The 11,628-nt window shown below is 60.8% G+C and overlaps 2 protein-coding genes across 2 annotated transcripts; one reads left to right on the top strand and one right to left on the bottom strand.

Annotated features, from left to right (window-relative positions):
- Positions 1 to 916: 916 nt before the first annotated feature.
- On the top strand, positions 917 to 5,648 carry ETHE1 (ETHE1 persulfide dioxygenase). The gene is made up of 6 exons (XM_062613256.1): positions 917 to 1,042; positions 2,678 to 2,836; positions 3,645 to 3,774; positions 4,655 to 4,744; positions 5,348 to 5,464; positions 5,547 to 5,648. Exons 1-6 carry the CDS (start codon positions 917 to 919, stop codon positions 5,615 to 5,617), a joined length of 693 nt encoding a protein of 230 aa, XP_062469240.1. The 3' UTR covers positions 5,618 to 5,648.
- Positions 5,649 to 5,970: 322 nt separating this feature from the next.
- Positions 5,971 to 7,020, bottom strand: LOC134160854 (ly6/PLAUR domain-containing protein 3-like). Its single transcript, XM_062613255.1, has 2 exons — positions 6,849 to 7,020; positions 5,971 to 6,683 (listed from the first exon to the last, which is right to left on the bottom strand). The coding sequence occupies exons 1-2, from the start codon at positions 7,018 to 7,020 to the stop codon at positions 5,971 to 5,973; spliced, it is 885 nt and encodes a 294-aa protein (XP_062469239.1).
- Between the last annotated feature and the right edge of the window lie 4,608 nt (positions 7,021 to 11,628).

Genomic DNA, 11,628 nt, shown 5'->3' with positions numbered 1-11,628 from the left:
CAGCGGCAGCAGCAGCGCTATGGGCCCAGCCTGAGGCTGCTGCGCCTCATCTACGAGCGGCAATAGCCCCTATGGAACCAAGCCCCCAGTGGAGCTACGTCCCGTATGGAGCCACACACTCCCTATGGAACCACGTGGGGGGGGGGCATTTGCACCCATTGGACATGCCCCCTTTGCTGAGCCACGCCCCCTTAATAAAGGTGGTGGACCCTCACTTTAAAGCCTGGAGTGGTCAATCGGGGGGGATTAAGGAATGGGGGGGGGACTTGGGGGGCACAAGGGGCAACTAAGGGTCACTTGGGAGTCAGGAGTTGCCCTTTAAGGTGCAATGGCCCTTAAAGTTGCCCCTTTAAGGCCATTGCCCCTTTAAGCGCATTGCCCCTTTAAGCCATTGCCCCTTTAAGGCTATTGCCCCTTTTAGCCCTTGCCCCTTTAAGCGCATTGCCCCTTTAAGCCATTGCCCCTTTAAGCGCATTGCCCCTTTAAGCCATTGCCCCTTTAAGGCTATTGTCCCTTTTAGCCATTGCCCCTTTAAGGCTGTTGTCCCTTTTAGCCATTGCCCCTTTAAGGCAATGTCCCTTTTAGCCATTGCCCCTTTAAGGCCATTGTCCCCTTTTAGCCATTGCCCCTTTAAGGCTGTTGTCCCTTTTAGCCATTGCCCCTTTAAGGCTATTGTCCCTTTTAGCCGTTGCCCCTTTAAGGTTATTGTCCCTTTTAGCCATTGCCCCTTTAAGCGCATTGCCCCTTTAAGGCCATTGCCCCTTTAAGGCCATTGTCCCTTTTAGCCATTGCCCCTTTAAGCCATGGCCCTATTAGCGCATTGCCCCTTTAAGCCGTTGCCCTTTAAGGCTCCTCCCCTCCGCTCCCGGCCCCAATTAAAGGCGCCGCGTCTCTCTCCGCTTCCGCCCCCCCGGTCATGTGGTTGCACCGCGTCCCCGCCGCCATCGCGGCCCTTCGGGGCTACGGCACCGCGGGGAGGCGGCTGCTGCTGCGGCAGGTCCCGGGGGGAATGGGGGCCCGTGGGGGGGTGGCCGTGGACGGGGTTTGGGGGCGGGGGGGGGTGACCCGGAAGTAGGGGTTGGATAAAAGTCATGTGATATGGGGGGGGGCTGGGGGGGGCATACTAGGGGTCACCGGGGGGTCATAAGGGGGGTCTCACGTTATTACATGGGGATCATATGACGTTAGCATTGGAGTGCTGTGTTTTCCCATGTTGTTCCCATGTTGTTCCTGTGTCGTTCCCGTGTTATTCCTCTGTCATTCCCATGTTATTCCGTGTTCTTCCCATGTTGTTCCCATGTTATTCCTCTGTCATTCCCACGTTATTCCGTGTTGTTCCCATGTCATTCCCATGTTATTCCTCTGTCATTCCCACGTTATTCCGTGTTGTTCCCATGTTGTTCCCATGTTATTCCTCTGTCATTCCCACGTTATTCCGTGTTGTTCCCATGTTGTTCCCATGTTATTCCTCTGTCATTCCCATGTTATTCCATGTTGTTCCCATGTCGTTCCTGTGTTATTCCTCTGTCATTCCCATGTTATTCTGTTGTTCCCATGTTGTTCCCTCCTCCTCCTCCTTCATTCCCACGTTATGTGCTGTCATTCCCATGTTATTCCTCTGTCATTCCCACGCGGGCTCAGGTTCCCATGTTATTCCTGTCATCATCGACCCCGTGTTGTTCCCAGACGGTGCCCCAGGGACCATGTTGTTCGGCTGTGTTCAGGAGCTCTTCGGCTCAGCCTGCTCCTTCACGTATGTGCTGAGGGACCCCATGGACCCCCAGAGACACCCATAGACTCCTATAGACACCCATAGAACCCCATAGACACCCATAGACTCCTACAGACACCCGTAGAACCCCATAGACACCCATAGACTCCCACAGACACCCATAGACACCCACAGACACCAATAGACACCCATAGAACCCCATAGACACCCAGAGACAGTCATAGGTAGACACCTATAGAACCCCTTAGACACCAGTAGACACCCATAGAACCCCATAGACACCAACAGACATCCATCGTACGTCATAGACACCCATAGACCCCCATAGACTGCCATAAACACCCGTAGAACCTCATAGACACCCATAGACACTAATACCCATGGAACCCCATAGACACCAATAGACACCCATAGACACCCATAGATCCCCATAGACACCCACAGACACCATGTAACGCTCCATAGACACCCACAGACCCCTATAGACACCACGTAACACCCCATAGACAAGACACCCAGAGACACCCATAGAACCCCATAGACACCCACAGACACCCATAGACCCCCACAGGTGACCATAGACACTGCATAGACACACGTAGCACCCCACAGACACTGCGCAGACACCCATAGTGCCCCATAGACAACCATAGATACTCATAGCCTCCCACAGACACTGCGTAGACACCCCATAGACACCCTATCCGTATCCTATAGCACCCCATAGAGCCCCATAGACAGCCACAGACAAACCATAGACCCCCATAGACACCCCATAGTCCCGACCCTGCCCCTAAACCCACTCTAAGGGGGCTTCGGACCCCTCCCTGTGCCCTGTATGGGGGCTTGGACTCCCCATTAACCTTATAGAGGCCTTGGTCCCGGCCTGGCGCCCCCCACCGCTGAGCCCCCGTTGGTCTCTCCCGGTGCTGACCCCGCCCCCTTTTCCCTCCCGCAGTGAACACCCACTGCCACGCGGATCACGTGACCGGGTCTGGCGCGCTGCGCGCGGCGCTGGGGTGCCGCAGCGCCATCTCGCGGGAGAGCGGCGCAAGCGCGGACGTGCTCCTGCGCGATGGGGACGAGCTGCGCTTCGGAGCCTTCGTGAGCCCCATAGGGACCATAGGGACCCATAGGCACCCATAGGCACCCATAGAGACCCATAGAGACCCCATAGAGACCCATAGAGACCCATAGGGAGCCCATAGAGACCCCATAGAGACCCATAGGCACCCATAGAGACCCCATAGGGACCCATAGGCACCCATAGAGACCCATAGGCACCCATAGGCACCCATAGAGACCCATAGGCACCCATAGAGACCCCATAGAGACCCATAGGCACCCATAGAGACCCATAGAGACCCATAGGCACCCATAGAGACCCCATAGAGACCCATAGAGACCCATAGGCGCCCATAGAGACCCCATAGAGACCCATAGGCACCCATAGAGACCCCATAGGCACCCATAGAGACCCCATAGAGACGCACAGGGACCCATAGAACCCCATAAAGACCCCATAGGGACCAATAGAGACCCATAGGAACCCATGGAGACCCATAGAGAACCATATAGAACCCATAGACATCCTGTAGAGACCCGTAGAGACCCATAGAGATCCATAGAGACCCGAGACCCATAGAGACCATAGCACCCATAGGGACCCTATAGAGACCCATAGTGACCATAGAGAGCCATAAAGACCCATAGGCAGATGCCCCATTGAACTCTATGTGGGGAGACACCCATTGATCCCTTTGCGGGGGGCCATTGACACCTGTGGGAACCCATTGAGCCCTAGCAAGGACACTCCTCATTGAATCCTATGGGGGGGCCCACATTGAACCCTATGGGGGGGGTGTGGTGTGGGCGGAGCCTTCTTAGGCCACGCCTCCCCCCCCCCCCACAGGCGCTGCAGGCACGTGCCAGCCCCGGGCACACGGCCGGGTGCTTGACGCTGGTGCTGGACGATGAATCCATGGCGTTCACCGGGGACGCGCTGCTCATCCGGGGCTGCGGCCGCACCGACTTCCAGCAGGGCAGGCACTGGGATGGGGAGGGACATGGACTGGGATAGAGTGGGAAGGGATTGGGATGGACTGGGATAGAGTGGGAAGGGATGGGGATGGACTGGGATAGAGTGGGAGAGGATGGGGATGGATGGATAGAGTGGGAGGGGATGGGGGTGGACTGGGATAGAGTGGGAAGGGATGGGGATGGACTGGGATAGAGTGGGAGGGGATGGGGATGGACTGGGATAGAGTGGGAGGGGATGGGGGTGGATGGGGATGGGAGGGGACTGGGATAGAGTGGGAGGGGATGGGGATGGACTGGGATAGAGTGGGAGGGGATGGGGATGGACTGGGATAGAGTGGGGGGATGGACTGGGATAGAGTGGGAGGGGATGGGGATGGACTGGGATAGAGTGGGAGGGGATGGGGATGGACTGGGATAGAGTGGGAAGGGATGGGGATGGATGGATAGAGTGGGAGGGGATGGGAATGGACTGGGATAGAGTGGGAGGGGATGGGGATGGATGGATAGAGTGGGAGGGGATGGGGGTGGACTGGGATAGAGTGGGAGGGGATGGGGATGGACTGGGATAGAGTGGGAGGGGATGGGGATGGACTGGGATAGAGTGGGAAGGGATGGGGATGGACTGGGATAGAGTGGGAGGGGATTCGGATGGACTGGGATAGAGTGGGAGGGGATGGGGATGGACTGGGATAGAGTGGGAGGGGATGGGGATGGACTGGGATAGAGTGGGAGGGGATGGGGATGGACTGGGATAGAGTGGGAGGGGATGGGGATGGACTGGGATAGAGTGGGAGGGGATGGGGATGGACTGGGATAGAGTGGGAGGGGATTGGGGGGCACTGGGAGGAGCTTGTTGCCATGGTGACACCCCCCCCCCCCCAGGCTGTGCCCGCACCCTGTACCGCTCCGTGCATGAGAAGATCTTCACCCTCCCCGATGAGTGCCTGGTCTACCCCGCGCACGACTACAATGGTGGGGGGCACTTGTGGGGCACACATGGGTCACCTGCGGGTTACTTCTGGGGCACTTGGGGGTCACTCATGGGTAACTTGTGGGTGGCTTGTGGGGCACTTGGGGGTCACTCGTGGGTCACTCGTGGGTAAGTTGTGGGTGGCTTGTGGGGAATTTGTGGGTTACTCGTGGGTCACTCGTGGGTCATTCGTGGGTCACTCGTGGGTCACTCGAGGGTCACTCGTGGGTCACTCGTGGGTCACTCGAGGGTCACTCGTGGGTCACTCGTGGGTCACTCGTGGGTCACTCGAGGGTCACTCGTGGGTCACTCGTGGGTCACTCGTGGGTCACTCGTGGGTCACTCTTGGTTCACTCGAGGGTCACTCGTGGGTCACTCGTGGGTCATTCGAGGGTCACTCGAGGGTCACTTATGGGTCACTCGAGGGTCACTCTTGGTTCACTCGTGGGTCACTCGTGGGTCACTCGAGGGTCACTCGTGGGTCACTCGGTCACTCGAGGGTCACTCGTGGGTCACTCGAGGGTCACTCATGGGTCACTCGTGGGTCACTCGAGGGTCACTCGTGGGTCACTCGAGGGTCACTTATGGGTCACGCCTCCCCATAGGGCACACGGTGTCCACGGTGGGGGAGGAGCGGCGCCTGAACCCCCGCCTCACGCTGAGCCCCGACGCCTTCGTTGCCCTCATGGAGGGGCTGCAGCTGCCCCGCCCCCGACGCATGGGTAAAAGGGGCGGGGCTGAAGGGGAGGGGGCGGGGCTAAAGGGAAGGGGGCGGGGCTCTGACAGCTCTCTCCCCTCCTCCAGACGAGGCTATTCCAGCCAATCTCCGCTGCGGGATCCAGGATGAGCCTGTTAACCCCGCCCCCTCTGGCTAAGCCCCGCCCCCAGGGATAAGCACCGCCCCCCAGTAAAAGACCAATCCCCCCTTGTTCCACCACAGCCCTTTATTGCCCCATAGTGGCAGATGTGGGGGGAAGGATGTGGGGTGCCCCATAAGTGCCCCACAGGCTAAAAGGAGGCCTGGAACGTGCACTTATGGGGCAGCTTATGGGTTGCTGGGGGGTCGCTTATGAGGCACCCTATAAGTGCCACTTTTACTTGGGGATGCCCCATTGAACGGAAGGGGGCAGGAGGGGCACTGATGGGGCAATCTGTGGGGTGGGGAGGTGCCACTTACGGGGCACCTGTCCCATGCAATGCCCCACTTATGGGGCGCCCCATAGAGGCCTTAGAGGAGGAGGAGCAGGAGGAAGGGGAGGGGCCACAACCCTGCCCCCAGAGGGTGGCTCTGCCCCACAGGGCCCTTGACGCCATCTTTGCGCTCCATGGGGTGCCCGGAGCGTCCGGCGGCTGTGCTGGCATCAATGGCAGCTCCGTGGTGGTCAATCACCATATCGCCTGTGGTGGCCGCCATATTGGCCATGGTGGCCGCCATACTGGATTTGGTAGCAGCCCCATTGGCTACGGTAGGCACCATGCTGCCTCTGGAGGCGGCCACATTGCCTTTGGTGGCCGCCACGTTGGCTACAGTGGGCGCCATATTGCCTGTGGGGGCGGCCATCTTGGTTTTGGTGGCAGACGTGTTGCCCGTGGGGGCGGCCATCTTGGTTTTGGCGGCAGACGCGTTGCCCGTGGGGGCGGCCATCTTGGTTTTGGCGGCAGACGCGTTGCCCGTGGGGGCGGCCATCTTGGTGGTGGCCTTGTCCCCCCCAGTGCTCCCATTGCCTTTGTTGGGCCCGGCCGTGGGGCCGTGGGGCTGCGGGAGGAGCTCGAGCCGGGGCAGGTCAGGGGCGAAGAGGCTGCGGTTCCCTGCGGGGCCGTTGCAGAGGTCCCCGGCGCAGCAGGAGCCCTCCAGCCCCACGGCGTCGTCCCCTCGGGGCTCCGGGGTGCAGGTCGGGTCCCGCACGCAGCCCCGCACCTCCCGCCACCGCCGGGACCCACCTGCCAAGGGGGGCGATAGCGGACGTCAGCCCCATAGCTGCCCCATAGGGGAGGCGTCACAGCCACCAGGCCCCATAGGGGACCTATAGGGCGCTATGTGGTCACCATGGTGACCGATGATGCCTTACCCCGCCCCCCCCACCCCGCTCTCCCGTTGGCTCTCACCCAGCGTCACGGTGACGTTGCCATGGAAACAGCCGCGGAGGTCGCCATAGCACTCCACGATGGTGGGGGCGGAGCAGGGCCCGTCGTCAGGGCAACCAAAGCAGCGCAGCCCATTGGGCGCCTGGGCCGTGACGTTGTCTGGGGGGGCGGGGCCAGGGATTCTCACCCCCATTGCCCCCCATTGACCCCTTTACCCCCCATTACCCCCATTGCCTCCATTGCCACCATTACTCCCATTGCCCCCCATTACCCCTATTATCCCCATTGACCCCATTATCCCCATTGACTGCATTACCTCCATTACCCCCATTACACCCCATTACCCCATTGCCCTCTTTACCCCCCATTACCCCCCCACTCCATTACCCCCCATTCACCCCATTACCCCCCATTACCCCATTGCCCTCTTTACCCCCCATTACCCCCCCTACCCCATTACCCCCATTCACCCCATTGCTCCCCCATTGCCCCTCCATTACCCCCCATTCACCCCATTACCCTCCCATTACCCCCCTTACCATTACCCCCTTACCCCCTTACCCCCCATTCACCCCATTACCCCCCATTACCCCCATTACCCCCCATTCACCCCATTCACCCCATTGCCCTCTTTACCCCCCACTACCCCCCATTCACCCCATTACCCCTTTACCCCATTCACCCCCATTCACCCCCCGTTACCGGGCAGGGGCATCTACCCCCATTAGGGCCCCCAGGCCATTCACCCCATTGCCCTCTTTACCCCCCATTCACCCCAGGGCCCCGGGCTGGCCCCGCCCACAGCCCCGCCCCCCCACGGGCAGGGGCAGGGCTCTCTCTGTCCCCATGGGCAGGGCCCCGTTGCAGGCCTCGGCCCCCCCCCGGCACTGGCGCCTCCGCACGAAGACCACGACCCCCGCATCGCCCCACAGAGCAAAGCCAGGGGCGCGCGCCCATAGCCCACCCCCTGCCCCACATCGCCCCACAGAGCAAAGGGCCCCGGCAAAGCTGGGGTTCCCCGCATCTCACATAGCCCCCCCCTGCCCCACATCGCCCCACAGCAAAGCCAGGGGTTCCAGCCTCCCCATGGCCTGCGGGCCAAGGGTTCCAACAGCGCCCCACATCGCCCCACAGAGCAAAGCCAGGGGTTCCAGACCCACATCTCCCCATAGCCGGGGTGAGCGCGGGCACCCCCTGCCCCACATCGCCCCCACAAAGCCAAGGGTCTCCCCATAGCTCACCCCCTGCCCTGCCCAGAGCAAAGCCAGGGGTTCGAGACACAGATCTGGTCATTGCCGACCCCCTGCCCCACATCGCCCCACAGAGCAAAGCCAGGGGTTCCAGCCCCACATCTCCCCATAGCCCACCCCCTGCCCCACATCTCCACATAGCCCACCCCCTGCCCCACATCGCCCCACAGAGCAAAGCCAGGGGTTCCAGACCCACATCTCCACATAGCCCACCCCCTGCCCCACATCGCCCCACAGAGCAAAGCCAGGGGTTCCAGCCCCACATCTCCCCATAGCCCACCCCCTGCCCCACATCGCCCCACAGAGCAAAGCCAAGGGTTCCAGCCCCACATCTCCACATAGCCCACCCCCTGCCCCACATCGCCCCATAGCCCACCCCCTGCCCCACATCGCCCCACAGAGCAAAGCCAAGGGTTTGAGCCCCACATCTCCCCATAGCCCACCCCCTGCCCCACATCACCCCACAGAGCAAAGCCAGGGGTTCCAGACCCACATCTCCACATAGCCCACCCCCTGCCCCACATCGCTGCATAGAGCAAAGGCAGAGGTTCTAGCCCCACATTGCCCCTTAGATCAAAGCAAGGGGTTCTAGCCCCACATCTCCCCATAGAGCAAAGCCAGGAAGGCAGAGGTTCCAGCCCCACATTGCCCCTTAGATCAAAGCAAGGAGTTCTAGCCCCACATCTCCCCATAGAGCAAAGCCAGGCTTCCCAACCCCGCATTGCCCCATAGAGCACCAGCCCCACATCTCCCCGTAGCCTACCCCCTGGCCCACATCTCCCCACTCACTCCATGTGACACTGGCCAAGGCCTCAGCGCAGACGTCGCTCTCCGGGGGGCAGGTGATGTTGATGGCCGCATGGCAGGTCCCATCCTCTGCCCCACAGCTCAGGCACTGCAGCCCCACAGCGCCTGCCCCACACGTGTGTGTGTGTGTGGGGCGGGTGCTCACAGGCCTCGCCCTGCCCCTGGGGATGCGTCTCGGGCGACGCTTGACCTGTCCCAGCCTGTCCCTGCCCGACCCACAGCACAGCCCCTGCCCCATAGAACCTGCCCCACAGCCCTCCAGCACACCTCTGCCCCACAGCTCTGAGGCCTGACAGCCCCTTCCCCATAGTCTCTGCCCCATTGCCCCTAACACTGCTTTGTTCCTGCCTCATAGCAGCTCACCCCCATAGCCCTGAATCCAGGCCACCCCCCCACTCCATAGCTCCTGCCCCATAGCCCCTTGACACCCCTCCCTTCCTGCCCCATAGCAGCTCAGCCCCCCCATAGACTTTAACTTTGAGAACCTCCCTGCCCCACAGATCCAGCCCCACAGCCACCTGACAGCCTCTGCTACTGCCCCATAGCAGCTCAGCCCCATAGCCCTGTGCCCTGAACCCCCCCTGCTTCACAGCCCCCATGACACCCCTCTGCCCCATACCCTCAGCCCCACATACCTGAGTCCTGACACCCCCCACCACAGCTCCTGCCCCCCAAGTGCCCCCTTCTCCCCCTTAAGTGTCATGGCTGAGCCTGCCCCCCTTATTACCTGGCAGCAGCAGTAACAGCAGAGGGGTCCCCGCTGCAGCCCAGCCCCACATCTTGGCCTGACCCGTGCCGTGGGGATGAGCTGTCCTCATTTATGGCAGCGAGGAAGAGGTGGGGCTGGGTGGGGGAGCCCCGGGGCTCCACGCCCCATAGCTCTGTGCCCGCCCCATAGATGGGCTCCCGCTCCATAATGCAGTGCATGCCCCACAGAGAAGATCCCACGTCACAGAGTGGCTCCCTGCCCCATAGAGCAGCACCTTCCCCATGGCCTGTCACCACACCCCATAGTACAACTGCTGCCCTATAGCACAGCTGCTGCCCCACAGTGCAGCTCGTGCCCTATAGAAGAGCTCCTTGCCCCATTGCACAGCCCCGTGGCAGCACAGGGGATCTTTTGCCCGTAGCTCTGCCCCATAGCTCTGCCTCATACCAGAGCACCCACATCCCTGCCCCATAGCGCTGCCCCATAACCCCACCCCACATTTCTGCCCTGTGGCCATTCCCATAGCCCTGCCCCATAGCTCTGCCCCACAGCCACACCCCACAGCCCAGCCCAGAGCTGGGTGAGTCACCCCCCAGGTGAGTCACCTCCCATAGCAGGGGTGGAGGGAGGGGCAGCGCCTCACCCTGCCCCACATGAGACCCTCCCCACCCCCTCACACCTGAACCAATGAGCGTAACCCAGCATCATAGCCCTGCCCCATAGCAGAGCACCCATAGCCCTGCCCCACAGCATACACTCCATAACCCTGCCCCATAGCATAAACCCCATAAACCTGCCTCATAGAATAAACCCCATAGCCTTGCCCCATAGCAGAGCACCCATAGCCCTGCCCCATAGCAGGGTACCCATAGCCCTGCCACACAGCATAAAGACTATAGCCCTGACCCATAGTAGAGCACCCACAGCCCAGCCCCATAGCAGAGCACCCATAGCCCTGCCCCATAGCATAAACCCCATAGCCTCACCCCCCCACCCCACTGTGGGGGCATTCCAGGTCCTCAGTGGGGTGGGGGACCCAGACCACCAGAACCCCCGTAATTCCCCATAGACGGGGGGGGGGAGGGCTCAGGGGGGACCGGGGGATAATGGAAGGCAATAGGGGGGCAATGGGAGGTGTCAGCTGCTCTGGGACCCCCTCAGAGCCACTTCGGTTCCCTCACTTTTGCCTTAGAAAGTACTGGGAAAGAGGGAATTCCATCCCAATGGGCTGAACTGGGCTGAACTGGGCTGAACTGGGCTGAACTGGGCTAAACTGGGCTGAACTGGGCTAAACTGGGCTGAACTGGGCTGAACTGGGCTGAACTGGGCTGAACTGGGCTGAACTGTGCTGAACTGGGCTAAACTGTGCTGAACTGGGCTGAACTGGGCTGAACTGGGCTAAACTGGGCTGAACTGGGCTGAACTGGGCTAAACTGGGCTGAACTGGGCTGAACTGGGCTGAACTGGGCTGAACTGGGCTGAACTGGGCTGAGCTAAACGGCTGAACTGGGCTGAACTGGGCTAAACTGGGCTGAACTGGGCTGAACTGGGCTGAACTGGGCTGAACTGGGCTGAACTGGGCTGAACTGGGCTAAACTGGGCTGAACTGGGCTGAACTGGGCTAAACTGGGCTGAACTGGGCTGAACTGGGCTGAACTGGGCTGAACTGGGCTGAACTGGGCTGAACTGGGCTAAACTGGGCTGAACTGGGCTGAACTGGGCTGAACTGGGCTAAACTGGGCTGAACTGGGCTGAACTGGGCTGAACTGGGCTAAACTGGGCTGAACTGGGCTAAACTGGGCTGAACTGGGCTGAACGGCTGGGCTGAGCTAAACTGGGCTGAACTGGGCTGAACTGGGCTGAACTGGGCTGAACTGGGCTGAACTGGTCTGAATTGGGCTAAACTGGTCTGAACAGGGCTAAACTGGGCTGAACTGGGCTAAACTGGTCTGAACAGGGCTAAACTGGTCTGAATTGGGCTAAACTGGTCTGAATTGGGCTAAACTGGGCTGAACAGGGCTAAACTGGGCTGAAC

The sequence above is a fragment of the Pezoporus occidentalis genome, unplaced genomic scaffold (assembly GCF_034315485.1).
Source record: "Pezoporus occidentalis ecotype Australia unplaced genomic scaffold, CSIRO_AGI_Poc_V1 ctg1641, whole genome shotgun sequence".
Taxonomy (NCBI): domain Eukaryota; kingdom Metazoa; phylum Chordata; class Aves; order Psittaciformes; family Psittacidae; genus Pezoporus; species Pezoporus occidentalis.
The sequence above is the reverse complement of the archived record's forward strand: the minus strand, read 5'-3'. Positions and strand labels throughout refer to the sequence as shown.